The 27,132-nt window shown below is 36.8% G+C and overlaps 2 protein-coding genes and 1 long non-coding RNA gene across 6 annotated transcripts in view; 1 reads left to right on the top strand and 2 right to left on the bottom strand.

The window, feature by feature from the left end:
• Positions 1-86: 86 nt before the first annotated feature.
• LOC100647067 (ubiquitin-conjugating enzyme E2 N) lies at positions 87-4,295 on the bottom strand. 3 transcript variants are annotated; one of them, XM_012310971.3, is made up of 3 exons: positions 3,989-4,295; positions 2,793-3,067; positions 87-2,657 (listed from the first exon to the last, which is right to left on the bottom strand). In XM_012310971.3, the coding sequence occupies exons 2-3, from the start codon at positions 3,035-3,037 to the stop codon at positions 2,447-2,449; spliced, it is 456 nt and encodes a 151-aa protein (XP_012166361.1). In that variant the 5' UTR covers positions 3,038-3,067; positions 3,989-4,295; the 3' UTR covers positions 87-2,446. The 3 variants fall into 3 exon arrangements, with proteins under 3 accessions (XP_012166361.1, XP_003397073.1, XP_048264216.1); XM_003397025.4 differs by having other exon boundaries at positions 2,793-3,053; positions 3,989-4,292; XM_048408259.1 differs by lacking the exon at positions 3,989-4,295 and adding an exon at positions 3,639-3,969 and having other exon boundaries at positions 2,793-3,053.
• A 648-nt stretch (positions 4,296-4,943) lies between these two features.
• LOC100646950 (S phase cyclin A-associated protein in the endoplasmic reticulum) overlaps positions 4,944-27,132 on the top strand; it is a 32,077-nt gene continuing 9,888 nt past the window's right edge. The window contains exons 1-12 of one of the 2 annotated variants that reach the window (XM_012310964.3): positions 4,944-5,154; positions 5,704-5,927; positions 6,094-7,466; positions 7,539-8,281; positions 8,347-8,827; positions 8,903-9,085; positions 9,158-9,409; positions 9,497-9,937; positions 10,017-10,126; positions 10,323-10,446; positions 14,931-15,094; positions 26,592-27,015. In XM_012310964.3, the coding sequence (XP_012166354.2) occupies positions 5,717-5,927; positions 6,094-7,466; positions 7,539-8,281; positions 8,347-8,827; positions 8,903-9,085; positions 9,158-9,409; positions 9,497-9,937; positions 10,017-10,126; positions 10,323-10,446; positions 14,931-15,094; positions 26,592-27,015 (4,506 nt within the window). In that variant the 5' untranslated portion in view covers positions 4,944-5,154; positions 5,704-5,716. Of the gene's footprint in view, positions 5,155-5,179; positions 5,447-5,703; positions 5,928-6,093; positions 7,467-7,538; positions 8,282-8,346; positions 8,828-8,902; positions 9,086-9,157; positions 9,410-9,496; positions 9,938-10,016; positions 10,127-10,322; positions 10,447-14,930; positions 15,095-26,591; positions 27,016-27,132 lie in introns of those variants that run through there. The other variant, XM_012310965.3, reaches the window with a different exon arrangement.
• Positions 23,166-27,132, bottom strand: part of LOC110119491 — an 84,401-nt gene continuing 80,434 nt past the window's right edge. Inside the window, exon 2 of the long non-coding RNA XR_002307962.2 lies at positions 23,166-23,486. This is a non-coding gene — a long non-coding RNA (uncharacterized LOC110119491). The remainder of the gene's footprint in view (positions 23,487-27,132) is intronic.

The following is a 27,132-nucleotide window of genomic DNA, read 5'->3' as shown; positions in this document are numbered from 1 at the left end:
TTCTATTTTCCTTATTATTGTAAAGTAATTATACATTCTTGAAAATTGGCAGCAATATATTGGCATGTTAATATTGCTTTGTAATATATATTTATAATTACCTCTTTATTATTGCAAATTATCTACAGATATTTTTCTTTTCGTGTAACCGATCCCAGTGTCCTCTCATCACATTTAAATTAAGTATTACTGTCTATTACTTTTATTCAAATATTACTAATATATTAAATGAATACAAATTTTCAATTGTTCAGAAATATACCAACTGGTTGTTTAAGTTCTATAATGTAAATATCGATCGATCAAATTGAAGATCTATTAATAAATACTGATTAACATAAAATCAAATATGAGCAGTTTGTTGTAACTATTTATAGTTCTTTAATATTCATGCATGGATGAAAACAATGTCATACTTCAACTTTTATACAGCTTTTTTTATATCCGTGTAATCAATTAAATGGCATTAGCAATGATACCTATTCAATAATACAATTTTTTCGTACATATGAAATCAATACATTTAATTATATGTTATGCTAATTATTAATACTTTTCGGTAAACAAACTACATAAATAGATTCTCAACATATTGTCTGTCTCACTTCTCTTATCTTATTTTATATATTAAATTTATTTTCAACGGCTGAAATGGCTAAAATTAACAATAAAAGAATGTTTTGATATCAATGAAACTCGCCTTTCTTGAAGTTAATTAAGAAAAAGACGTCTGTTGAAGCAGTCTAAAGACACCAAAGTATATTACATTCACAACCATTATTGTTATAAACAATTGCTGGTTAACAATTGTTTGAAAGCAAAGTTCAAAAATTAGCTATTAAATATAGAAGTGAGGCCCTAGCTAATAAAATAATATTAGCCAAGGTCTTCTTGGACTAGTGTGTCAAGAAAAATATGGATAAAGTTTTTACTATTCTGATACTTAAAATGTTAGGCAATTTCTTATTGTAAAGAAACCTTGATATCAAAATTAGGAGTGTAATTATCATTGTGATATTAGGGGAAAAATCTACCATTCATATTCTAAAACTAATAAACAGTCAATTAAGACATCAAGAAATTTTAATGCTTTAAATTACTACTCTCGTTATTCAAATATCATCAAAAATAAGTATCCTTTTACAAAGGATACTTTCCAATTTGCTACGCTTCTTCTATATGAGCTAGAAATCATGATATCTCGTAAGGCAACGTTTTAACAACAGTTAGATATTTGTTGAAAGTAGGCAATCTACTTAACTTTAAATTTAATATTTTTACAGAACATTAAGAATGAGCACTTTTATTTGCTCGCAATTAAAAATATTCTTGTGTCTAAACTAAATTTCAAAGATCATCAAAAGTACATGATTAGACATTAGTAAATTTTTTAAACTGTTTCCAACTTGTTCTGATTCAACCTTTATAAAAAGAAAAGAAAAAATAAAGAAAATTGATTGAAAATGTTGTCTTATATGTAATAATATATACATATATATAATATTATTATAATATAACTATAATATAATTATAATAATATTATATAATACATATATATGTATTTTTACACAGTAAAAATATAGATGAACATAATCATTGGACAGATGATTTTTCATACGATCAAAATTTTAAGGTCAAATAATTGAAATTTGTTATGAATATTCAAAATGTTTCGTCTTACATTAAATTGATAAATAAAAATCTGCGATAGAGAAATGTTGTTACAATAGCTATACACTTCAAAAATGGAACTTCGCATTCGCGGATACCTTCAATATTTTTGTACGCTTATTATTTAAAATAGTTCATTATAAATAAATGCCATATGTGTAGATCTCAAATTCAGTATTAGAGCTTTCATTTAACATTGTACATTCACGGAAATGATAAATACATTAAGATTATCAGACAACCAGTTAGTAGACATTGAATACGGAAAAATGTAATATTAGTATAATATAATGAACGATCCAGTACTGTTTTTTTTTTTTTTTTTTTTCAGGGATACATTAAAGGTATCAAAATAAAGGCTATAAATTACTGATTGCACAAGCCATTTTGTAATCGTATTTAAAAAAAAAATCTTTACGCAACATGCTACATTCACTTATTTTTACTACAAAGGTATATTTTTAAGTAAAAACTAGCAATTCATTAAAATTATACCTTCTTCCTGAAATAGGAACCTTCTTACGATTGACTTTTTCAACGTTAGAAGATTCTTGACAAGTCTGTTCGACAAACCGTTGAAGAAATCTAAACACATTTTTGTATTCCCCGCGATATAGAAAATACAGTTTCATTCTGTTTACTCTTACAAAACTTTTATTATTTTTATAGCAAAATTGTGGACACAGGTGCAGGGTACGCAGCTGGTGCGGGTAAAGTGATCGGTAAACTCGGAAAGATAGGGGTGACATCACTTCGCATCATGGAAAATCTAAGATCAGTTGTCCATAGCATATCTCCGAGTCCATTCTTTGGCATTGCGTATTGCTTCGCTTTCATTTACTTTCCAGAGTTCAGCGACGTCATTTGCCAAAGGATCATCTGGATTTGGTGCACTTAAGAGTGCTTGTATTGATAATAAAACTGTTCTGATTTGAAGAGCAGGACTCCATTTATCTTTAAGAATATCCAAACAAATCCTGCCCAATCTATACAACAAATGTAAATATTTCTTGTACATTGAATTTTATTTTTTCATTACATAAATTAACGCACTTAAAAAAACTAATATAATTAAACAAAATTGTCATAATAATTGTCAGAAATTACATGTCTATAATTACCTGTCTATATTTGGATGATAAATTTTTGTAATGAATCTAACTTTAGGAGCTGACATTGGATAGTCTTCTGGTAGGAACAACTCAAGTTTAAAAAGTCCACCTTCAAATGGTGAATCTTCAGGTCCAGTTACAATTACATGAAAATACCTAGCATTTGTATCATCTGGTACAGCACTGATACCAGGAACTGGCTCTTGCATTAGTCTTTGTGTTTCTTTGATAATCCTTCTTGGTAGCGCAGCCATATTTGATGAAACTCCTCTAGAAGAAAATATCTATACATCTTTTAACTTGCTTTCTAAATAATAAATCCAGTTCATTACTTAAAATAATTTTGCTATAAACATATACTTAGAAAACAATAAAAGATTAATGCTACACGTTTATTACATACAGATATAAATTATATTACACAGGTGCATTAATGAATGAATAATATAAACTAATAGTACTACCTTTAATATTCTTTACTTAGTAAAATACATACACTATTTCAATACTTTCACACATAATTTACAGAGGCATGAATAGTATGAATAAGATATAACGTGTTACAATAATGACTACAAAGGCTATACAAAATTACATCATAAATATAAAAATATAAAAGAAAATAAATAGGTTAACATTTCTAGTAAAACTTATTGCAAACTGTAACAGATATATCATAAACATACAGGTACATTATAACAGAACTTATAAATGACTAACATAAGAAAATTTAGGTTATCAAAGAATGTTTCCTTTTATTTCTATAAATATAATATACATTACAAATAAAAATTAAATCTTAAACATCCAAATCATAAAAATCTTTCATAATTGTAATAATTAATACGGGTTTACCGCTAATTGACAGCTTCTCACGGTACGTATAATTCTGCCGAAACGAGTAATCCTTAAGCCTTAAACTATCATATACAACTAAACAAACGATGCAATACAAATATTCTTTGTGTGTTATTAACAACGAAATCAAATAAATCGTTCAGAAAATGGACAGTGGTATAACAATTGAATTTTTGCTGAAATATTTCTGCCAACCTCCAAAGCTGTTGCAAGGCTAGTGTGTATGCGTAAACAAAGAATTCGTGCACAGAGTCACGTACCATGTACAACTAAACTGCACAGAGTGTCTCACATGTGTAAGAATGTCTGAAATATGAATACTCTATGTATAACAGTAAAATACGTACGATTATCTGAAAATATCCCCGCGTCACCCCGCAAAGTGTGGCAGATTGTCCGCCTCTCTGGAAGCCTTTTCTTCTAGAAACCTCGAGATCGATTTTTAATCCTATTTTCGCAGCACTTTCGTATATCGTGATAATCGGCTTCGCAGCCGACTTCAAAAATCTGTCTGGGATCTATGGTGCAACCCCAAAAAGATTCTTCAACAAAGTGTTAATTAAATTTCCACACGTAAATGTATGTTACAGATACAGCCCTCACAACCGCTTCTTGCGATTCATCTTATCACGCGTTGATGGCGCTGCACATCAATTTACTGCGTAAACCAATTTAACAATGACTCCAAATAACACTTCTTCTCGTCATAAGAACAACATTTTAACTTTTAAATTTAATTAATTCATATATGTCTATGAGTAAAAACGTTCTTATGTAAAAGCTCGGTCAATTTTACTCTAGTTTTGCACCTACGTCTTTCAGATAACCAATGAGCTTTCAGAATATTTTGAAAATGAAAGTTATTATTATATATTATAATTTTTGTTTTTGTTCATAAAATATCAGTTAATAAATTTTATTTGTTGAATATATCTCAGGTTTTATTACATATATATATTCAGTATGTCATTAGTTCATCCAACGAGTAAACACATCTTACTTTTGAAATATCCTAAATAAAATTTGTATGCTTTTCTTAATATGTATATTACATAATAGAAATATATGTAAGACAAATTTGCATATATGTATGCATATATGTGTCGTTAAGAACGTGATCTGAAAATTGTTAAAAGATCAGATTCAAAAACATGAATATATGTAACTTGTACACTTATTGGATTAAGTCATTAAAAAATATAGTTAATAAAGTGTAAAATAATGCAAAATTTATGCAAAATTTATGCAATATTACTATAATATAATATTGTACATAATAAATACAATCAGTGACTATTTTAATTGGTATCTGTACCTATAACCTGGTACCACGGTAGTGCAGTTTTTAATGCAGCAAGATCAGTGCAACCAACAGACTGCCGCGAAACATAGGAGATATTTGTCATGAAATGTCTTATATTGCTATTGAAATGTCAGTTCGAAGTTCTCGTTATTTGAAAACAATTTGTAGTCAATCGTTCTTTGATATTTTGTAATTGTAATTACAATAAAAGTAAGTCGTGAATTAAAAACATAAACGTTACTATAATTTGCAATTTATGTTGTGAAACATAAATAGATTGTGTCAACACATAAATACATTTATTAATTATTGTCTTATATATTATTAGTAGTGACGATGTAGCGTTGATATATGATTGTTTACTTGTTTATACAAATAATCGTTGTTTGTTACTTTGTAAGACTTAAGATATGAGTGACAGTAATATAACATAACCTTAAACTTGCAATAAAACATAAAATTGTTAATGTACTACAAAACAATTAAAATGTCACGATTATATGTATGTAGAATATGTTTTCTTGAAGTTATTATTATTTTAATTACTTGTCTTTTATTTAAAATGAAAGATATATGTTTGTAACATTGCTAATAAAGACAATGAATCATTAGAATTTGATTTTTAGCATTTTTTCAATGTGTTGCTTTTTTATTACTGCTTTTTTATTGTTGCTTCTATCGTTATTTTGATGCTTTGAATTTGGTTTAAACGTATCTCTATAATTTAGTAGATAATATTTGATTATGATTTCTTTATAGAACTTTATTAAAAATGGCTGATGTAAGGTTACTTATACAAGAAGAAGGTCGGGCAGCTAGAAATTTGATAGCTTTTAATGTACCAGTTGGAACAAATAATACCGAAAAGATTACCAAAAAACCACCTAGTGTTCCAAGAGTATCACAGACAAACACTACTAAAAGATCTATGAAACCAACACCTAGAGTGAGATCAGCTTCTACTGGTCGGGATAAAAAATCTGGTGAATTGAAATTTATCTACGTTAAAACTATAAACTTTTTTTCAATATAAAGCAAAGTTTTCATATAAGTTTTACATTTGCATTCATTGTTACAATTATTTTTGAATCTTTTATATTCATAAATTTTGATGTACTAATTTAACATTCTTTTGTTTTGTTATATTAGAATTACAGGCAAGGTACTGGGCATTCTTATTTGGTAATTTGCAAAGAGCAGTAGATGGCATTTATCAAACATGCGAAGAAGATGAAAATATTTCCGAGTGTAAAGAAGTGATATTAGTTTTAGAAAATTATACCAGAGATTTCCATAATTTGATTGAATGGTTTAGGGTTAAATGGGCCTATGAAAATTCGCCACCACCCTTAAGACGTACTCCTTTAGCTTGGGAAGTTAGAAAAACTTCTCCTTGTCGAATATGGAATTCCACAATGATTCCAAAATCCACTAGTCCTTTACAAAGAATGAGTCCCACAGAATCTGTTTGTAGAAGCCCTGTGGATCAAATTATTTCAGAAAATAAATCTATTACTGTAGACAATACAGCAAATTATATAAAAGGAGAATCTGTGCACAAGTTAATAAAGGATAATAAAGGCAATATTCCCAAAAATAATATGACAAACTTAGGTGAAAAACATAAAAATTCAATAGATAAAGGCATAAATCAATCATTGAATAAAGATAAATTAACTACGATAAAAGTAAATAAAAGTTTGGTAAAACATACTGTAGCTACTAAAACTAATAACAGCATTACTACAGACCAAAAAGCAAATGAAAGTTTATCTCGTGAAGTGAAAGGTAAATTAGATACTAAAACTGCATCAAAATCAGTTAAAGCTGGGATGCATTATACTACCACTAAAATAACAGATTCTAATGTGATAACTGAAAAGAATGAACAAACAGTTTGTAATGATAAAGATGTACAATTAACTTCTACATCGACAGAAAAGGAATTTTCTAAATCTAATAGCATAGATAATAAATTAAATTCTCAAAATAATTTTCAAGTGAAGCCATTGGGTCCTAAAAATGATATAGGGCTAGGAAAAAATGAAATCAATTCTAAAGTAAAAAGACAAGCTACAGAAAAAAATATTAAAAATGTTGGTATAGAAAATGTTGCAACTGAAAATAAAATGACAGAATCCAATAGTGTAACAAAAGAGAATAGTAACGCTATGGTGAATAAAAACATACAGAATATTACAAAGGTTCCAAACAAAATTATCCAAAAATTAAAAAAGCAATCAAGCGTTAATGATAGTGCAAACAACAAAACTCCAACAAAACTTATATCCGATACATCAACCAGTAATTCAAGTAAGGGATTAGTTAATACAAATAAACCAGCATATTCTACGGTATCGCAAATGAAGGTTATTAAAGCAAAACAACCATGCCTCCTAGAAACTCCAAAGTTTGTTAGAAGTAAAACAACATTAAGCGACAAAAATACATCAATTTCAAATAAAACAAGACCTGGAACATCCGTTATAGTTAGGCAACGATTTCAATCAATCGACAATAAGGTATCATTGTTTCTTTTTATCTAATCGATAATTGTTTGGGATATACATTTATAATCATAAATGTTTCTTTAGATTTCAGAACAAAGTCTATTAAAAAAAGATCAGAATAGAGATATAAATGGTTCTGTAGAGGTATTAACAAAACAGACGCATGTAAAAACAAAAGAAGAAGCTGATGGTTGGCAAACAGTCCGTAGCCGTTATAGAAGAGGCAGTACGCATAACTTAAATATGTCTACAAGATTTCATAAGCCAAGTACTGCAACATCGTTACCAGCGTTATCGATTGAAAGTCCTTCTGAAAAGAATAAAAAGAATTGTTTAACTCCAGATGGAAATGGCAAACAGAAACGGAAATGTATTGTAGAAAAAGAAGGAAAAAATATAAGTAACGAGGTAGAAAAAGTTAAAGGAGAATCAGTCGTAAATCTTACAATTAAAGATAAGGTAGAAGAAGTTTTCAAGAACACTGCTAATTTAAACGAAATAAATTCTACATCAATGATCGCAGCTATTTTCAAAAATGATGCGGAATTACTTGAAAAACGTATACAACAATTTATGGCTGCTCAAGCAGAAAGAGAGAGAATAATTTTAGAGGAGGAAAGGAAGACAGAGGAAGCTGATTCGCAACGATCGCAACAGTTATCAGATGAAGAAGCGTCCTTACATAGACAAATTTTAGAATTAGAATGTGGTGAAACTGATGTTGACACTGAAACTGATGAAACAGATGGTGAAATGGTCCTTGAAATGGAAGATGAGCAAAGAACATCTCCTAATACAATGCCTGATGATGTTAGTTTAGAAGATAGGTATGTACTAATTTTCTTATCTTATCTTTTCTTTAGTATATTAAATTTAAAATCATTCTTTACAGATACGAAAATGTGTTAGAGGGAATGTCTTGGGCAGAGTGTGTAGATACGCTTGCTCAGTTACGTGCATTAGTTGCTCGTCATCCTGGTAGAGCTTTAGAATTACATCAGAAATTATCGTCCCCATCTCGAAAGAGATCGTTGCCTGAGACGTTACGACGATACCAAGCAAAACAAGCTTGTGCGCAACATAAACGTCAAAAACTTTTAATGGAAAAGTCGCAAAGATTACGAGAATTGTTGAATAAAGTGAAAGATGTCAAAAGTGCAAAGAACCAATTAATAGAAGACAAAAGAATTAGAATGGAAACAAAGTTAAAAAAGGCGGAAGAAAATAGAACGCAACATTTGTTAGAAATAGTAAGAAAAGCTCACGATGAAGATTCTAAGTTGAAAGAAATTGCATTTATTAATGAACTTGAAGCACAAAACAAGAGGCACGATTTTATGGCGCTATGTCAAGAGCAAGAAGAAAGATTGCAAGTACGTTGTGTATATCTATATCTTCAATAAGACAGATTATAAATTCTTGTATTATTTGTAACAATTATTTGTTAGGGAATTCAAGAAGAACGCCAACGCCGGCAGGAAGAAAAAGCTGCTAAGGAGGCTGCGGCCGAAGAACGTAGACGTGCTTTGGAAGCGGAACGGCAGTTGCGTATTCAGAAAATGAAACAAGCTCGTCGTGAACGCGAAGAAAGGGTCGGTAAGATGCAGTTGGAGAGAGAAAAAGAACGTCAGGTAATTATATTTCACGAATAATTATCTAAAATTTAAAAAATAATATCGATATTAAATTAGAAAAATTTTAAGGAACTCGCAAGAGAGAAAGCAAGGGATAGAGAGGAACGCTTATCTGCGCTTCACGCAGCGCAGTTAGCAAATCAAGAAGAACTACAGAAGAAAATAGCTCAAAAACAGCAAGAATCAGCTAGAAGGCACGTTGAAAATATAGAACACATTCGACAAAGAGCAGTTGAATCTTCTATTTTAAGGTCGGAAGAAGTTCCACCTACGTTAAAATCATATCCTGCTCAAAAACAATGTTCTTTATGTGGAACTCTAGTGAGTATCAGTTTGTTAAATTTTATTTATATTTGTTGTTTTAATTATCAACTTATATGATATCTAAATTTATTGTATATCACGTAGATACCCAATGAGGTATACCTGTTGAGCCATTTAAAAGGGAAAACACACGTCGAAGCAGTACGGAACACACACGATGGTCGAGAGCCATCACGAGATGAATTGCAGCGCTTCAATATATCTCAAATTCGCGATGTCCCAATTTCAGTCGCTGATAATAATAGTTCGAACGAGATTAAAGCTGCAAAAGAGAAACAAAAAGCTTTAAAACGACGATGCAGAAAAATGAAACAGCGTATGATTCTGCGAGGTAAAGAATGGGAAGACAATCATAAAATAGATGCGAATCAATCTATCGAGTCGACTAATAAAGCAAAGTTCCGTCGAAATTTGAAAGAATTGGATCGGTTGTACAACAATCATTCAAAGACAGCTTGGTCAAGCGTCGCCATCGCTTCTTTAGAACGTTCACTTGGTGAAATAACAAGAGCTTATTCAAAATTGGTAAGATATATTAATCTAAATAAGATAGTGATAGTAATAAAAAGAATTGCGAATAAACTTTATATTTTAAATATTTTAGTGTTCGTTCGATCAGATTGTATTTCGAGTTTTAAATGGATTCGATATTTTAACTAATCTATTGAATTTGGGACTGCAAACACAAACTGCATCTCATAATTTACCAAACAAGTAAGTGTAAGTTGCTCTTTATGTTATCCGAGGCAGATAAAAAATTACGTTTTCTACTACACTATCATACTGTGTAATTTAAACGTACAGTTTTGGAAAGATCTTTTCGATCTAAAAACTACCTCTACAATTGCTGGATTATATATGGATATGCATACTATTTTATACCTTAAATGCAAATTTTCGTATGTTCTAGAAGCATTCTTTCGGTATGCCGTGTATTTAAATTAAGCGTCAGTGAGAATGACACCAACATCGAAGCGGTTTTGTCAAGTAACAAAATTCTGGTCATCTTGGATCTTCTGCTTCAACATTTAGAGGTACGTCGAGCATTACACGTTTCGTAACTATTGATATTTGTTCAACATTTGTAATATACACGCATTTGTTTATTTTCTTAACGATACTTCTCAAATTTTAATGGACCGTAACCGCGTATAAGTTCGAAATTTCCAGCTAGTTCATAAGAAAAGTATCTTAAGGTGTGTCGGCATCTTTTCCCGCGTGGTTATAGCTTTCTTATTTTATACCGGCACGTTGAATCATTTTTGTCTCGGTTGTATCATTAGTTATAGGGCACCTTGTAGATTGTAGAATGAATAATGTTGCGTGATCAGCGTGAAATAAATTGCGAGTCCACGCGACAGCGATACGCGAATGAATTTTCTTTCGCTGTGCTTGTTTTTCGGACTCATTTTGAGGTTGGTGGCTTCGAAATAAACGAAGGCAAAGACCATCATGCCTGTCCTGTCCGACTTGTCAAAATAAGGATTAAGAGAGTCTTAGGGTCTGGTTCGGCTTGCGTCCTCCGTTTTGGAGTTCAGAGTATTTAACTCTCTTATTCTGATCGTTTCTGTGTTGAACGCGAGTCGATAAGCTGGATATCAAAATCTACCGAAGAATTTCGGTTGTAAATATCAAAATTTGTGTAGGGAGCAAGAACATTGATATGATACTTAAGAACATTTGCATTTCTATGTCTTACACCGAGTTTAAAAGTAGATTAACAGAGAGGTAGAAGTAAAGCTAATTAGTCGGTTTTAATCAATTATTAATAATAAAGCTGTTTACTTTTGATTATTAATTGGGCAACGATATAGTTCATGATACGATAGTCTGCTTTATTTATCTCAACGTAAGAATCATTATAAGTGTTAGAGTCAAGATTCTAAAACTTTTGATGCTTATCGATTCTTCTAGCCTACAGAGAAAATGCTACAGTGATATAACTCTAATGGATAAATGAAGCGTAAAAGGGGAGAACGAGGTTGAAGGTAGAGAACCGAGGTTGAAACGTACGTTTCCACCGTACAGGCGTATCGCCGAATCTTACATTTTCATATAATTTTGGTTTCTCAGAAGAGATATCTTGTCAAACGAAAAATATCTCATTCTCCGTTCCATCGATTCCATTCTAAATATTTCGCTCTTTACAAACGTTCATTTCTCTTCTACTCTTTTTCTTCTTTCTTTTTTTTTTTTTCACAAAATGTTTGTTTCTCTGGTCCTAGTTGTCTTATCAATTCTAGTGTCGCTCTTCTCTCTTACCTCCTGAACGAGATCGGTTCCTATCGAATAATTTTGGAGGCAGCTATTGGTAATCGTGCCCAACTAGGTTGCCGATTTGGGAGACCGGTGACTGGCCGTACGTTTGAAGTTAATCGTTTCGCTCAATGATCCGTCGTAATCGGTTCGCGAATTCACCGTCGTGATTTCAGGATCGATTTTTCACGCTTCATAGTACGGCACTGGCGCGGCGCCTTCCTTCTCCTGTTCCTCCCCCGGGAATCCCCCTCCGCAAATGCATTAGCGGTGAGAGAGCTTTTAGTGACGTCACCCACGCACATACATACATACCCTCACCCCCCCCCCCCTCCCTCGCACATACGTACATGTGCACACGGCTACACACGGACAGACGGGGGAATCAGGTTATACGATGAAAGAAGCGCGTGTTCCATGTAGAATGTGCGTGGGTACTTCTGTTGCCGCTTCCATCAAGCTCCGCTTTCGAGGAGCCGGCCTAATCTTTTGTCTCGTCCTCTATCGGCAGTTTTTCAACGACCTCTTTGCACGTTCCAGAATTCGGCTGTTCCTCATATTTTATCGCCGCGCGAGCTTTTCCCGGTTAGATGGTTTTAGCCTGTCCATGCGAGAACATTCTTACGACCACGAATTTCACTCACCGCGATATTTTCGAGTTTATGGTTGAAACGTAAGAAAGCGTTCTCATCTGGAGCAACAGGAATTGATATACGTATAGCTGGAATTACCGAAAAATATCATTGATACTGGAACTGCCAAAGCCGTGGAAACGGCTCTCGAATTGTACGATTTCGTTTAGCATTGTTAAATGTATCTGCATGAAATTGCTTTTATAAAGAAAAGAAGAAACAAGAAGAAGAAAGGGTAAAAGATAGAAGGAAAGTTACAGAGAAAGCAATATTCTCTAACGTCCTATTCGATTTTACATACGAAAGACAATCGATGCTTAAGTTAAATTAGGATCTTTTTAGGGAAATGGTGCCTGTTATATTATTAAAGCCTAGAAAGAATCACAGTTTGGGCCATTACACAAAGAGATCGATTGTTCTCTGGGGTCCGCGAATGCTTTCCAATCTCGTCCATTGGGCAAGCAAATTTACAATTTCCCGTAAGTCGTCCGAAGTTGCTATTCTTCCCTGTCATTTTGTCCCTCTCGTTCAGTCCTTTCTTGCCAGTGCATTCGTTCGCCTCTTCGAAAAGCGTAGAAAGGCTATAGATAAATTCGACGATTCGGAACTGGACCGATTGCTCGTAAAAAAGAAAAAAAAAAATAGGGAAAATTCTTCCTCTTAATCTAGTCGACTTAGAGCAGGCAGGATCAAAGTAGAAGAAAAGCGGATTTGGTTATCGTATCAAGTTACTTGGATTTTCGACCTACTTAACGCGAGGAATTTAAAAATTGAATTCTGTTTCTTTTTGGGGAAAAGAAAGGATATTATTATATCAGATAGTATTTCTGTTTAATTTGGGAGATTCTTTGTTGACTTTAGGGCGAAGTCACGATTCAGTCGAATTATAAACGAAGCAACGAGGGAAGAAAAAGCGATATATCACGTTTTTTAAACGCCTTCAATCATTTCTATATCAAGAAAAATGTACTTTTATTTGGTTTTGGGATTAAATATATTTTCATCGCCTTTTTGAACACTGTGACAGTATCGATGAACATTAGTTATTGGTTTTATCAGGTTTATTATCTGCTTTTAACAGGTTTATATCTTCGGACTTTGGACTGGGCACGTTATTCCTCTTTAGAACTATATCGTATCGTAAAGTAACCGTTTTTAGCTACCGGTTAGCATAAAAATTCGAAATTTAACAAAAACGGATCTATCGTGTTTTCCCGATAGTATTCGAACGAAGCGGGCCACAGGTTGCCAAATGTAATTTTTATTTTCAATTTCGTTTCTGACGATTCGAAGGAAACGAAACGGAAAAAGTAAATGTACCGCAGAATTATTAAGATAAAGTGGAAGGACGAATTTTCTTGCGAGTTAACATATGTGTCCCGTTTCCCATCGTACGACTTTTGGTTTCTTCGTTGCGTTATTCCGGTAAAAATGTTCCTCTTATGCGTTTTTGAAACTTTTATTCGGTAATCGGATTTTTCAGCGTAACGCCATTTATGTTTCATTTCAATTACGCGGCTGAAAAGCTTTATATGGTAAAATATCCAGGCGAAAGACATTACTTCGTATATTTAAATGGTCTGGTAGAAACTTTTTTCCCGTGAAATTCATCCAAAATCCGCCTTTTTCTACAAAAATGCGAAAGGTTCGCTCTCTTCCGTAATTTTCTCGTCAGAGGATATAACCTGCTCGATTATAGAACTTGAAAGAACTTGACGATTTCTGGTAACGCGTTTCTCGGGATCGAAGTTGATAATTCGTTGGTAAAAGAGGGAAAGAAACGAGGGGAAAAGAGAAAGGAAAGAGAGTGAAAAATCTCGGGTAAAATGGACGTTGCGCGTTAAGTGTTAAATCAAGTTAAACGAGCGAGAGAATAACGCGGAGAGTCAACGGGTCCGTGGCATTGTGCCGCGCGACAATTTTTGTCCCAAAACGTAAACGAATACGGGGAAATGCAAGCCGTTAAGTGTTCCCCGAAGGACTTATCGAATTTGTCGAGACTGAACCGTTTAGGGGCCATATTCTCCAGGATTCTTATCGTTACCTGCTGACTCGTTACCTCTAATTTAGCATTTTAAATGTCGCCTATATGTATGTGTCGTTGATCGGCCAGCCGAGCGGCCCGGTATCAATGACTCAACGTGCCAGGAATTCGCCTTCTCCAGCATCCGACTGATCTTTTGGCTGTTTGGAAACACGCGACCACCCTGCACTGGTAGCTGTTCGTCCCAGTCAGACATTACGATTTCGTCGGAGTCAACTTGCACGATCGCTTGACGAGCCTTTTAGAAAACCGATATCAACCTTTAAAAAGGACAAGTTAGACGAATATTTTCTTCAGGCAGGATGATGTTTGGTCGGTTGGCTCGTGATACATGGAATGATATCTTTCTTAACGTTGGTCGTTATGATATCTTCGGCTTTTATAGGCTGATTTTTCTGCAAGCATTAGTAATCTTTAGCTCGCTTTCGTTTCGTGCTGTACATGTTGCTCGAACGATTCTGAACTGTGTAAAAGTCGAATGGTGTGTCGATGTCTCCACTAGTCTGCGGGAAAATATCGTCTAGAAGACGAACGATATCTTATCGATTATTAATCGAGTTAAACGAATGAATTATTGTGTTGATAGACACTTGCGAAACTTGACGACCATGTGCAAGTACAGGAGGCATCCGGTAACTCAACCGGAAGTGGAATCGTAGCCAGCAGCCTGATGCAATTGCTGTGCAGTTTGGTCCCGGAGGAGCCTTTCGAAAAATCGGCATTGCAAACGCGGGTCCAGGATATTGCCGGGTGAGTAGCTAAAATGTTTTCGTGTTTTCGCGTTACGAGACCTTAAAAATTCGACGTGTACGTTCAGGATCGATCATACTTTATGCATCGATGTCATTTCCATTCTCAGAAAAGCGTGCTATTTAAAGTAGCATCGTGCATTAAGGAACAGCTGTCATAAATGCTTTCCTTGAATTAGAAACGTGAGAAAATAGACGAAGCAAAGGTAACATGGTAGCGTATTTTATTAGGATGCTTTGGCAATTCTGTCCGGCAGGAGAAGTGTGCCACGAATTCGTTTTTCAAAAGTGCTTTTCGAAATGTATCATGCTAGACTGTTTTTTACGAGTAGACATACTACTACTTCCTTTTCCGAGTCTTTTCAATTTACGAACAAGTCATCCACGAATATTTCAACTGCTCCAAATACGTTTGTAAACGTAAAGTGGACGAAACCTTACGAGGAAATTCGTAAAATTTACAAATAACGCGACGAGAATATTCTCTGAATGTCGTTCGTTACTTTGTTCTTTAAAACTATCAGTAGAATGACGCACTTTTGTGATACCGTTATAGTAATTGTCGTTCTAAGAGGAACCTACTTACAGCCGGAAGCCTTAATTTTGATAATTGCGTGACACGGGGCCGTGTGAAAGCCTTAGATTTCATATTTTATCGCCTTTCATAAAAACCTACAACTATTTTTTTTCATTATAAATTCAAATAAACTTTTTCTGACTAAAGCGTAACATAAAATACGTCCTGTAATAACAAAGGTCTTCAAGGTGGATATTTTTATAGAGTATTAACGTTTCCACTGAAACGTCTATCTCATTTCCCTTGCATAATAAAATTACTTCTAGCATACCATTAAGTATTCATGCGGCAGAAGTTATGATATTTGAAATCTAATTGCGTGCATTAAACCACGAATATACCCATACTTGATTGAAATACACACGTATCCTAATGAAATGCAAACATTGTTTATTCGAAGGAATATTCTAAGATATTAGAAATATTACGAACGCGTATTATTAATTATCTTTGATAATTAAAATAATTTTCCTCTTACAACCTCGATGGAATAAGATATTAATTATCGTATTTATTCGATTTGAGATTAACGTAACAGAAAGGTCAGAGCTCTCGATTTTCGCTGTCCATTTAAATTCCTACAAAATTTCCATCGTTCAACCTCTCTCAGTCCTATGTTGCACAAACATCGCGGTACACGATTTCTTTGAGGCGGACAATGAGAAAAAACTTGAACGCTTTTGACACGCGTGGACCACCCTGTAGAAAAACATGACGGTTCTGTTGCGCGAGCTGAATTTAATACGCGAGTCACGCGGCAAAGTGACAAGGTGCATGCTGTTTTCGTTGCATCCTCTGAGATTCGATCTTCGAGAGGAAGAAACGTTGCACCTGGGTCAACTTCCTTCTTCCAGACCCCCCAATTGGTTGGTTAATCCTTTCCTATTTACACGAAATCGCTTCCTTTCTTCCTGTTTCTATTATTCGAATTTCATTGCGTTTAACGAACACGTATGTAACTGTATCCATGTTATTTAATTAAACGCGTTAAAATTTATTCTCACGCGTTAAATCCCTTTTCGACAAATAGAAATCTCGAATTCCAATTTGCCTGGGAAATTGCATATTTGTGAAATACACGTATGTGAGACACGTAAGTCGCGATTGATCGATGAATTTCGCTTTTGCGAAGGTTAATTCTCTGCCGTATATTTTTCGAACGTTATGGTAATTATTATCGTCGTAGTTTCGTGTACATTTATTTCTAAACATTCGCGTTTCTATCAAACAATTCCGTCTATGAAAAATCAGAAAATCGATCGACTCTGCAAAGATTATTTATCCAAACGAATTATCTTAGCCGGTGAATCTGCAAATTTTGAGTTTACTAACTGTAACGTCCAACGTTTGAATAATGAACGACGAAAGCGCGATCAGAGTGATTGCCGGCCGGTCGTTGCTAGTCGAATTATTATGATTAATTTCCTGCCGATGCGAGAATGGCCTAGTCACGATTTTTACTCACCAGCCAAGATTGCTTTTCGTTCGTACCTTTAAAGCGCGCAGATGTCTAAGCACGATCGATCATTTCGTACCTGGTAATACGTATTTGAGAATCGTTGAGCGTATTCATCGTTGTTCGCAGGTTTGAAAAAATGGCCTCGTGCCTTCCGTTTACATTTTGCGATCTTCTACAATACGATGATTCTCGTCGCTTCGTAAATTTCTGACCCAAACGGTCACGTAACTTTTATCGAACGGAAGTTTGAATTATCGTCGTTGGAAACATCGTTCAACAAATTGATAATCATTTATAGACCAAATATCATCGTAATTGGGTCGTTGTTGAAGTGTTGCCACTCGGAAAACAAGCATCGAATTGGACGAGATAAGCAGATAACACGAAAAAGTCGGTTATCAATTCGTCGAGTTTCGCAATCTGTGATTAAAGAGTCGTATACGCCGGCATCTCTCACGGGAATTATTTCCTTGCTCTCCAACGAATACGAGAAATGGCCCTTTTGTCGTAAATAGGCGCCACAAAGCGAGAGGCTTCGCGTAACGTGTACCATATCGTTTCCCTTTTTCTGTTGTTTCTTTTACTGAAACGCGCGGTCCGCGATGCACTCCGAGCTGCTACGAATTTTAAATGATTCGCTATTACGCAAAGGAGATGTGTTTTCATCCAAAAAGTTCAACCGAAGTGACTTTCCGTATAGCCACGAATGTTAGGGCTTTTATGCTACGTAGAAAGCAGACATTGGCAATGCTGCAGAAATAATTAATCACGTTCACTCGATGTTTTAAGACGTTGAAAGACCTAAAAGGATAACCCTGTGCATTGTGACTTTCTCTGCGTAAATGAATTATACAAAAGTATCCCGAAATATTCTCCTTTTAACGGATGGGTTCGAACTAAACTCGAGATACAAATTCGACGTTTCGTTCGTTTTCAATGTAACCACAGAAACATAGATCGCTCTCTGTCAGGGAATTGATTCAGCTAGACGGGTGAATAAAATCGTAAATAAGATTCGACCGCGTTTCAAAGATTGTTTATCGAGAAGGAAGACGGGCGGAGAAATACGCGGAGGCTTAGTTCACGATCTAATAAAATCGAGAACTCTCGAAAACGATGATAATCGGGGCTCAAGTGGCAATCGGTGAGGTAATTGTTAGAACGGTCCTAGAAAAATCAGTCGGTAAACACTCTTATTATTAATCCCGATGAGTTGATCGAACGAACGTCTACCGAGCTCATTCCCTTTCGCCTTCTGAGATGTTGATACAGCTTTAATCGAAGTAGGATCAACCGAGCAATTGGTAATTTACTTATGAGACGCGTGCGACCGTTTCGTGACCATCTCCCCGCCCGATTCGCTCCCGTTTTTCAAATTAATAAGATACTCGATGTACTAAGAAATGTAAACGTTGTACCGAATCTCGTTATTTACGAAGCAACATCTCTTGTCGATGGTTTCTTCTCTTTGCACAAGCATCGAAAATACGAAAGCGGGCGTATACGTTGTGTTTCTAAATAGTCGTGGTCGAACGCAATTTTTAATTTATTACGCGTTTTCACCTCTTGTCAAATTATTTTTATTCCTTCCACTTTGTTTGTCCGTGTCGCGTTAAACAGCGAAAAAGTGGCGAAATTCTTGTTCGATCTTTCTTATTTTCCAACTATTACGCGAATGATTAAATCGGTTTAGAGTACGTCGTACTTGTTTTTATTACACATTCTCGGTAGAATGTTGCAGTAAAGGAAACGAAAGTGTGTCAATTTGTAAAATCGTTACCCTCGTTACGCTAGCCTATTTCTCCCTCGGTGTAAATCACAGTTTACTTTCGTTAATTGAAACGGCCATGAAAGGAAGATGAAACGCTTTCAGTTTTTGTTTTCCTTTAAAATAAAATTAACCAGGCTTTCGATCAGCTTATCGATATTTGCATTTACAAATGTGCACCTATGGATGATATAAATTTAACATAAACAATATGTTTGTGGTAAATACCTGGTAAATATTATTTTTCCACGACGTTACCCATATCGTTATACTCCGCCATGTTATACGTCTGAACCAAATTATTAGTAAACGTACCTCGACTAACTAATTACGTTCGATATCGTAAATTAAAATTCATATATCGTTGCGTAAATTACGCAAAATCAGCAGATTACTTTGCACGTAAAAGAAATCGCATAGATTTTGAAGAAACCGCCTTGTCTCTTCCTCCGATATCGCGTTAATAGCAAGCGCGTGTAAACTGCTATTTGTTGACACATTTGTGATTTATTTGGTAGAAAGAAAAAGAAGAAACGAAAGGAAAAGGTTATCGTACGCTTCGAAAATATTTTCTTACGGTATTTTTTGAAGAAAGTGTTCCGCCGTACGATTGTACATAGGCACAACCGAGCACTGTGTATTTATTAAATCAATAATCGTCGAAGAAGATCGAAAAGAAGCGGTTGCATCAGAAACGAAGTCTATCGGGAAAATGGGGCCACAGGATCGTCTTTGCCGCGGCAAGTACGGGAAAAAGGCAGGGACGCTCTTTAGAACGGCCAAACGAAATTATTAGATCAAACAGTAGCGCCGTTATATTAATAAAATAGATTTCCTTGCTGTTCAAAGGAGAAAAAGGGACGTTGTCGTCTTCCGCGTAATTTTGTTTCGCGCAACTCCCGGTTTAATGATGTCGCGCTAAAGCGCACCTTTTATTTATTTCGCGATAAAACGGCGTGCTATAATATAATACTTGTTCGTAACTTCGTCTGCGCGACTATTACCTTAGTAACTTTTTTATATACTTAATGACGCAGGATCGAGAGAATTAACGCGAAGTGAAACTTTTCTATCCGCATCTAACCTTACGTTTACAAATCGAATGATCTTTTTAGAGAAAAAGCGTAAATAGGAACGCGATGCACCTGCCATGGAGAACAGCTTAGAAGTTTAGGCGGAGCGAATTTGAAAGCGAGACAGAGGAGAGAGAAATCGTTAGTGGTTGAAGGAGAACGGGGCAGGAAGAAAAAATATCGCGGGGGTGAATGAGCGAGGCGGGTTGGGTACGTAATCTGCTAATGGACTCTCTCCCTTTCTCCCTCTACTTCTCTTTCGTCGTCCAAATTCACCCTTACTCGGCGTACGGCTGCCTCTAACCCTCCTTCGACCCTCCTAGACTCGACTCATCTTGCGATTCCCTCTACTTTATTTCTTCTTTTTTCTCTTTTCTTTCGTTTCTTTCCTTTTTTCTTTACGCGTTGCCGTTGTCGAAACCGTGTAAAATGATGTTTGGGGATAATACAGGGCGATCGCGATCATCCTGCAACCAACCATAGGTTCGGCCAGTTTTGCAACATTTACCTTCTATTCTAACATTTTCTCCTTCTTGCACGCGAATCGTATCGCGTTTCTTTCGCACCCTTGTTCACTTTGTTTCCACTCTTTCGCACTTTTGGAACGGATATTCCAAGACGATCGGAAACTGACGAATGAATCACTAACACCGGGCTGAATCAAGCCAGCTGATGGCCCGATACATCTGCCGTCTAATTTCTAACTCTAACCGAACCGTTTAAACTTCTATTTTACATGCCCGATCATACGATCCTAATGATTTATCGATATCTGTTCTATTAGGGAAGCGTCGTGTCTCCAAACTTTGATTCTTTGCAAATCAAATATTCTTTGAAACAGCAGTTATCTCGATTATGCAAATATACATACAAGAAAATATCGTTCTTCCCTATTACAGTTATAATACAGTTCTGTATTAACAATTTTGTTACTTGCGTGAAATTTATCTTTGGTAACAAGCATAGATAGATGTTCCGATATACCGTTGTTGTTGTGTCGGTACTGTTTCAGTATTTGGATAGGTCGGTGATGCAGCGCTTTATAAATAAAACAGATCGAGAAACCGTTTCTATTTTCTCATCGTCAAACCGATTTACGTTGGAAAGTTAACACTCTTGTAATCACCGACAGCGTCGATATAATTTGCTTTAATCTTACTGGAAATACGCTAACATCGATTTTATTAATGACCAACAAATTGCTTTAGCTCGTTGCCAAGAATATCGTTCTACGTACAAGTATAAACCCTGCATAGAAAATACTCCATTTCTTATTTATAATTACCGTATTTTTGGATTTTTAATATTTCAATAAAGCAGGGAAATTACCTTCGAGTTAAAGATATCTCGAATTACAGTTAAATACAGTTTCAGTTAATTTCATTTTCTACGATTTCTTTCATACTCCTTTTTCAGCGTTCGCAAATGGACTACGAAGCTTTTAGCAAGGGGATCATATTTTGTCGAAATAAAAAATATAAGCGTGGTAGAAAAACGAATCAAAGCTGAGAGAGAGAGAGAGGGATTGGTCGTTGTTTCAAACAGAAAAACGATTAGACTCTTGCGTTCTCCTGAGAAAAGGCAGAAAACGACAGAAATAGCTTTCGTTGCGTATCCTTTGATCGTGCGCGAGCTAACAAATTACTTCGTGTCTTGAATTAATCGAATAATTAAATAACAAACAGGCGAAAATCTCGAGCACGACGAAGATGTTCGGCGATAACAGTCAACGACAGTAATGACAACAGTAATGGGAACTGCGGGATTCAGGCGGTATTTGATCAGGTTGGTTAGGGTCGTGAATAGAAATAGGCGGCACGGCTGTTTCTGTTCCCATTCTACTCAGCGCCAAATTTCACTGCTCTCTCTCTATTATCCTTTCATAATGCTCCTTGTTGACAGAGACAGCTTTAAACGCTGCGAGAAAAAGCGCACGGTGATTTCGTTCGCGTAACATTCTCAACGTTTCGCTTCTTGCGTCGGTTAGGTTTCTTCTATGATACAAATGCCAGTTGATGTTACCGCGTTCATCGAGGAACGATGCTGGCTCGATATTGTAAAATTTATAACAATATTTGCGTAAGATAAGGGAAACGCAAATGTCGTGCAGTTTCTACAAATATCGCATATTCGTCTAAATAAAATCTACCCGTATTTGGTAATAAATGCATTTCATTTGAGCGTACTTGTACATTCAGAGTTAAGTATTTTTAGGTTTATTCAGATTTTTATATCGCATAGATGATAAAATTATTCTTGGAACAATTTGAATAAACATTGGTGGAAAAGTATCGAGCAATCGGTGACGATGCATTTGAATCACCCTATAGATTCGCATCCTTCTGACTGCGAGGCGAGCCGTGGCAGGACTCGATTGTGTGTATAGAGTAGCAGGATTCACCTCATCCCTCGGGCTACCGAAATCCCGGCGTGAATGCATTACGCGTCAACGAACTCGGAGTAGCAATATCCTGAGTTGCTGGATGTTAGAGTACGAGGATTATAATACATTACCAATTCGACGAACGCCTCGGCCATTTGACCTTGTTTCAGACTTTATTTCGCGTGTCTGTCTTGTACATTGGATTTCAACGGTTTTATCGGTGCACGGATGCGTAACAAAATGTGATTTTTATTAAACCATCGTCCTTTTCCAAACCAGCGAGATGTGATCCATCGAATTAAATTCGCTATTGCAAGGATTAGTATCGTTAATTTTACCGAGACGTGGATCGTACCGTGCGAACAATTTTTTTTAAATAAACGAGCTTCCACGAGGCGATAATATTTTGTCGCGAATTTTTCCAAATATATGTAAAGTATACGTACACGTAGCTACGTGTACTACCTACGTAGTATGTATTACATAGATGATCGTTGATACTGGAGAAGGCGAGGGGTGAAAAGGGGATGCTGAAGTTCGGTAGCTGGAGACACTTGTCAACGGCAGGCAGGGGGTCGGTTTCAGGGGTAGATCTAGACGACGACTCTGTAAATATTGTAACAAGTGTGCCATCGTTGCCACACGTGGCATTGATGTGCTTGGTTAATCGATTGGTCCATCGAAAATTTTCTGTTTTAATCGTGGAAATATTTCTGCGTATCCTGATATCGTGTAATTGTAATTTGCAAGCGTACTGATAAATTATTTATTTTCATTTTATTTTCATATGTCGATGTCAAACATCAAACCGATTGTATTTTGACTAATTGTTTATTCGTTGATCCTCTTAGCCATGATTAATCTCGCATACGTTTGATTTATAATTTATTTCAATGCCATGAAATTCTGACCTTGCTTCGTACAAGCGTGTACATGCGCGTAGATACGATGTAGAGACGACGGAGAATGATTCAGACGTCAATGAAAAATACGGCCATTCTTCGTCGTTCCTCTGTTGATTTTCTCATCTCGTCGATACACAGTTGTCGTTTTCACACTTTCGCCATTTCGTTGAGCAAACATGGTCCATTGTGGATGCGGTGAATGATACTTCTGCCAGGCACATTTGCCGCCTGTAGAAAAGGACTTTGTTCAAGTTTATTCTTGCAAACAATCGAACCACAATCTGTTGAACGACGTAAGTACCGTGACGAATATTTAAAAAAAGATAGTTTTCTTCTCATCAAATTTTCCACTTTTCGCTTCCTCAACCTATGTAATCCGGAAATACGTTAAAATATTCCAGACGAAATATATATAGAAATCTTCGCGTACTCCTGGAAGCAAATTAGACTATGGTCAAAGTAGCTCTATACAGTTTCGAGCTCTATGCATGTAGATATACGCTTAATACATAGACGCAAGCTAACTATCACGCAAAGCCACGAAGTGCGGCACAAAACGTCGTCGTCCGCAAACTCATCGAACTGATATCTATTCGTTCGATCGTGACGATTATCGGGAAAATAGCGTAACGCGTGTTTCTTTATGAATATGTAGATTAATTTGTCCTATTAGCCAGCACGAGGTCCTTGGTCGCTCTTAAACATGCGCTCGCGTTGCACCACGAAATTACGTAAGCTGGTGCATCGGAGGCGAGCACCAGTCCGTCTAAAGATATGCACCCTTGTGCTCTCGCTATGAAATAATCATATGGTTAGCTAATGGCAGCGCTGGGGTAGCGATTGCTCGGCTGCTGCGGCCTCCATAAGGCGCTTGGGGAGAATAATAAATAAATTCAATGTATTTGCTCGAACCCCTCCGCAAACATTCAATGATAGATCGGAATCTTAAGGGAGGGGGAGCGATGATGCATGGGCCAGGCCCTCGTAATGGTCAGACGTGCGTGAAGATCGCAAGAACGGATCTTTCCGTGCTTCTTCCGAATTGTCTGGCTATCGCGTAACTGGGCTACGCAATTGCGATCCGCAGATGGCCAACTTTCATTCGTATTCATTCGTAGCATAGTTTATGGAATGACACCTCTTTCGTGTAATCGGATCATCCACGGTCAACTTCGATTTTCGACATGCGTCAGTAGACTTGGCTCGTTCCTCGCTTAACGATTTGGCTAATAAATCTCGTAATCGTCGACGAATCGACGGATTGTAAATCGTAGACTTCCGTGGTACGAGCAGTTTATACAATTTTATGCAGTTTATCGTTCATCTTCCAGAGAAGTCATCCTTATCGGCAATCAGATTTCGCGGTATCGTTTACGTTGCGACGGAATCTACAAGGAGGCTAGGAAAAAGGAAAATTAAATAGCAAAGTACGTAGGTCATAGGATGATGGTCTTGTTCGTCGGTTCTATCGACTTTGCGGAATGCCAAGCAGCACGAATCGGAGGCGGATCAACCCGCCCGAGCAGAATTATTACATCCTGCAGCAAGGACACGGTCCCCTTACCGACTATCATTCGTGTTATTATAGGTTAAGAGGGTGTAGCTACGATTCGAGCGATTCTAATCCATGCGCGCATCTCGCTGCATTTTATTAGCGTATTTACCGAATCCCTCGAAGTACCGTCGAAAGTATCGGTATTATCGGCTGTTCGTGTTCGTCCATTACGCTCGTCGCTTCTATCATCGGAATGACGGAGCTTAAGCGCCTTTGCTTTTATACGTATCGATGAATTATGCAACAACAATGTGAATCAGTGTTGGTCCCAGCGTCCTACTGCCCGCTACTTTCCCACCCGCTTTATTAATATCGTTATATTTCGACAACAAGTGAAATTTATTCCCGGTATTTGCCGATGTACACCTTTCCGGTTAACGAGATAGGGCAGAATTTCCATACGTTTCATACTTAAATTTATCAACGCGTATTGACAAGGTTTATAGAAATATCGAACGTAAATATCGCAAAGAATACGTAGACGTTACACGTCTGTATAACGTGCCACGAGTCCAAGTTCGAGGTGTCGTCGTCATCCTGGCGCCTTTTCAAAGCGCCCTCCTTCGTAGCCTCGTAGCTTACAGGTCCACGCACGTTCCATTCTTAGGTTTCTCGCTTAAGCGTCGCTTTAAACGGACGTATCTTCAATCGCGCGTAATTAATAGCTAGCCTAACCCCCGGAACAAGCCGAATCGTGACATATCAATCGAGCAACTATGGCGGCGGGACCGTTTCATTATCGAGTCTGGAGCAAGGGTTGCTCTTTCTCTCGGAAAGTCCCCGTGGCATAGAGAACGGGAGTCCGCGGAAGTGTGCGTGTCGAGTTCAGTGGCGTCGGATTAGCTTGCAGCTAGTTATGATTAGAGGAGACAGTTGGCCCTCCACCGGACTACTTCATATTCGAATGCTGATCGGCGGCAGGCGAGCGTAGCCCAAGCATGTCGGTGTTTCGGTGGAAAGGGGGCGGCGATAATACGCACTGACAGCCGCGCACCCTCGACAACCCGGTCGCTGGGGGGTCACGAGTGAAAGGAAGGGCGGATGGGTGCCGTACGAGAAAAGAAAAACATATACAACAACCCGATAGAATGAGCATCGCATGCGCCGACGCTTGTTCCCTCTTCTGCCGGCTTGTGCGCGCAGAATTACCCACTGATGTTATAATCCTCTCGTGTTACGCCATCGCACATGCTGTCCTGTAAGCAATACATTGTTTTTTTTCTTCTGTCTCTCTAGCGAACGCGCCTCTTTTTGCCTGTTACATCCCCCCGCGACGGTTTATAACGCCAAATCTATCGGAACCCATATGCACACTTTGCCGCCGTGAACGAGAGACACGGTGTCGCCTGTTCTCTCGTATACCGATCGGTGTACACTGCGACAAGTCTTTATTGAATCGAGACAATCGGAATTAACGAACGATCGACGTAACCATAGCGTTACCTCGGTGCGAATGAACGTCGCCAAAGAATCGAGTACATCGACGAGTGACAAACACGAGGTGACAGCTGCACTCGCAGCTTTGTTTTAGAATCGTTAGTCGAGAGTTTAAAGTCTCATTCGCCGACGCTTTGTACTTTTTTTCCAGTTATTTCTCAACGTAGAATAACCTCTTGTCGATATGTATGCTATCCGCCCATATATCGTTACGTTTTTTAACATAAATTTATTACGATAAGACGAGTCATGATTTATGCTTGCCAGGGTAGATTACACGTGGCTCAAGCTACTACAAATAGCAGAGTTAGTAACAATGTTAAACGTTATCGGTGTTTCAGGTACTTGGTAGCAGGTGGATTGGTAGATCGAGTGTTTCGTCACAGTCGAGCTCTGATCGAAACCGACTTTTTCGTGGATCAGGACCACGAATCGCCAGTTTTGTCGTCGTCGTACGATCTACTTTATCGCATCTGTTGCCATTTAAAGAAATCAACGGATCAAGATGTGGGAAATATTCACGAGGGCAACAACAACGTCGAGCAGACCAACGTCGAGTCGCACCTTCTCTCGACGCTGGCCTCGGCCGAAGCTGCGGGGGCGATCGGTGCACTTTACGCTGCAGTTGCACTCACACCGCAAAATCAGAAAGGATCCTCTCCGACCCCTAATCAGATTACGGTATCCCAGCCTATGAGGATTCTGATCGTTCGCAGCCTTAGGCTACTTAAATCGATCGCAGGGCTGAACATTCAGAAATTACAGGTACGTACCTCAACGTATCTTTTAACCTGTTACTGTATGTTTTGTCCTTTCGAGTATTTTCAGTAGTATAAAATTTGTGCAGGTAAAATTCGCTTTAATAACGTCGACTCGAAAGAA

Source organism: Bombus terrestris, chromosome 8 (genome assembly GCF_910591885.1).
Source record: "Bombus terrestris chromosome 8, iyBomTerr1.2, whole genome shotgun sequence".
NCBI classification, from domain to species: domain Eukaryota; kingdom Metazoa; phylum Arthropoda; class Insecta; order Hymenoptera; family Apidae; genus Bombus; species Bombus terrestris.
Note: the sequence above shows the minus strand (reverse complement) of the source record. Positions and strands in the feature narration are given on the sequence as shown.

Excerpts from the sequence above, each read along its gene's own strand:
- LOC100647067 (XM_012310971.3), bottom strand. The coding sequence starts at position 3,037 with ATGGCTGCGCTACCAAGAAGGATTATCAAAGAAACACAAAGACTAATG. Across the intron at positions 2,658-2,792 it reads TATCATCCAAATATAGACAG|ATTGGGCAGGATTTGTTTGG; the intron begins GTAATTATAGAC and ends TTTGTTGTATAG.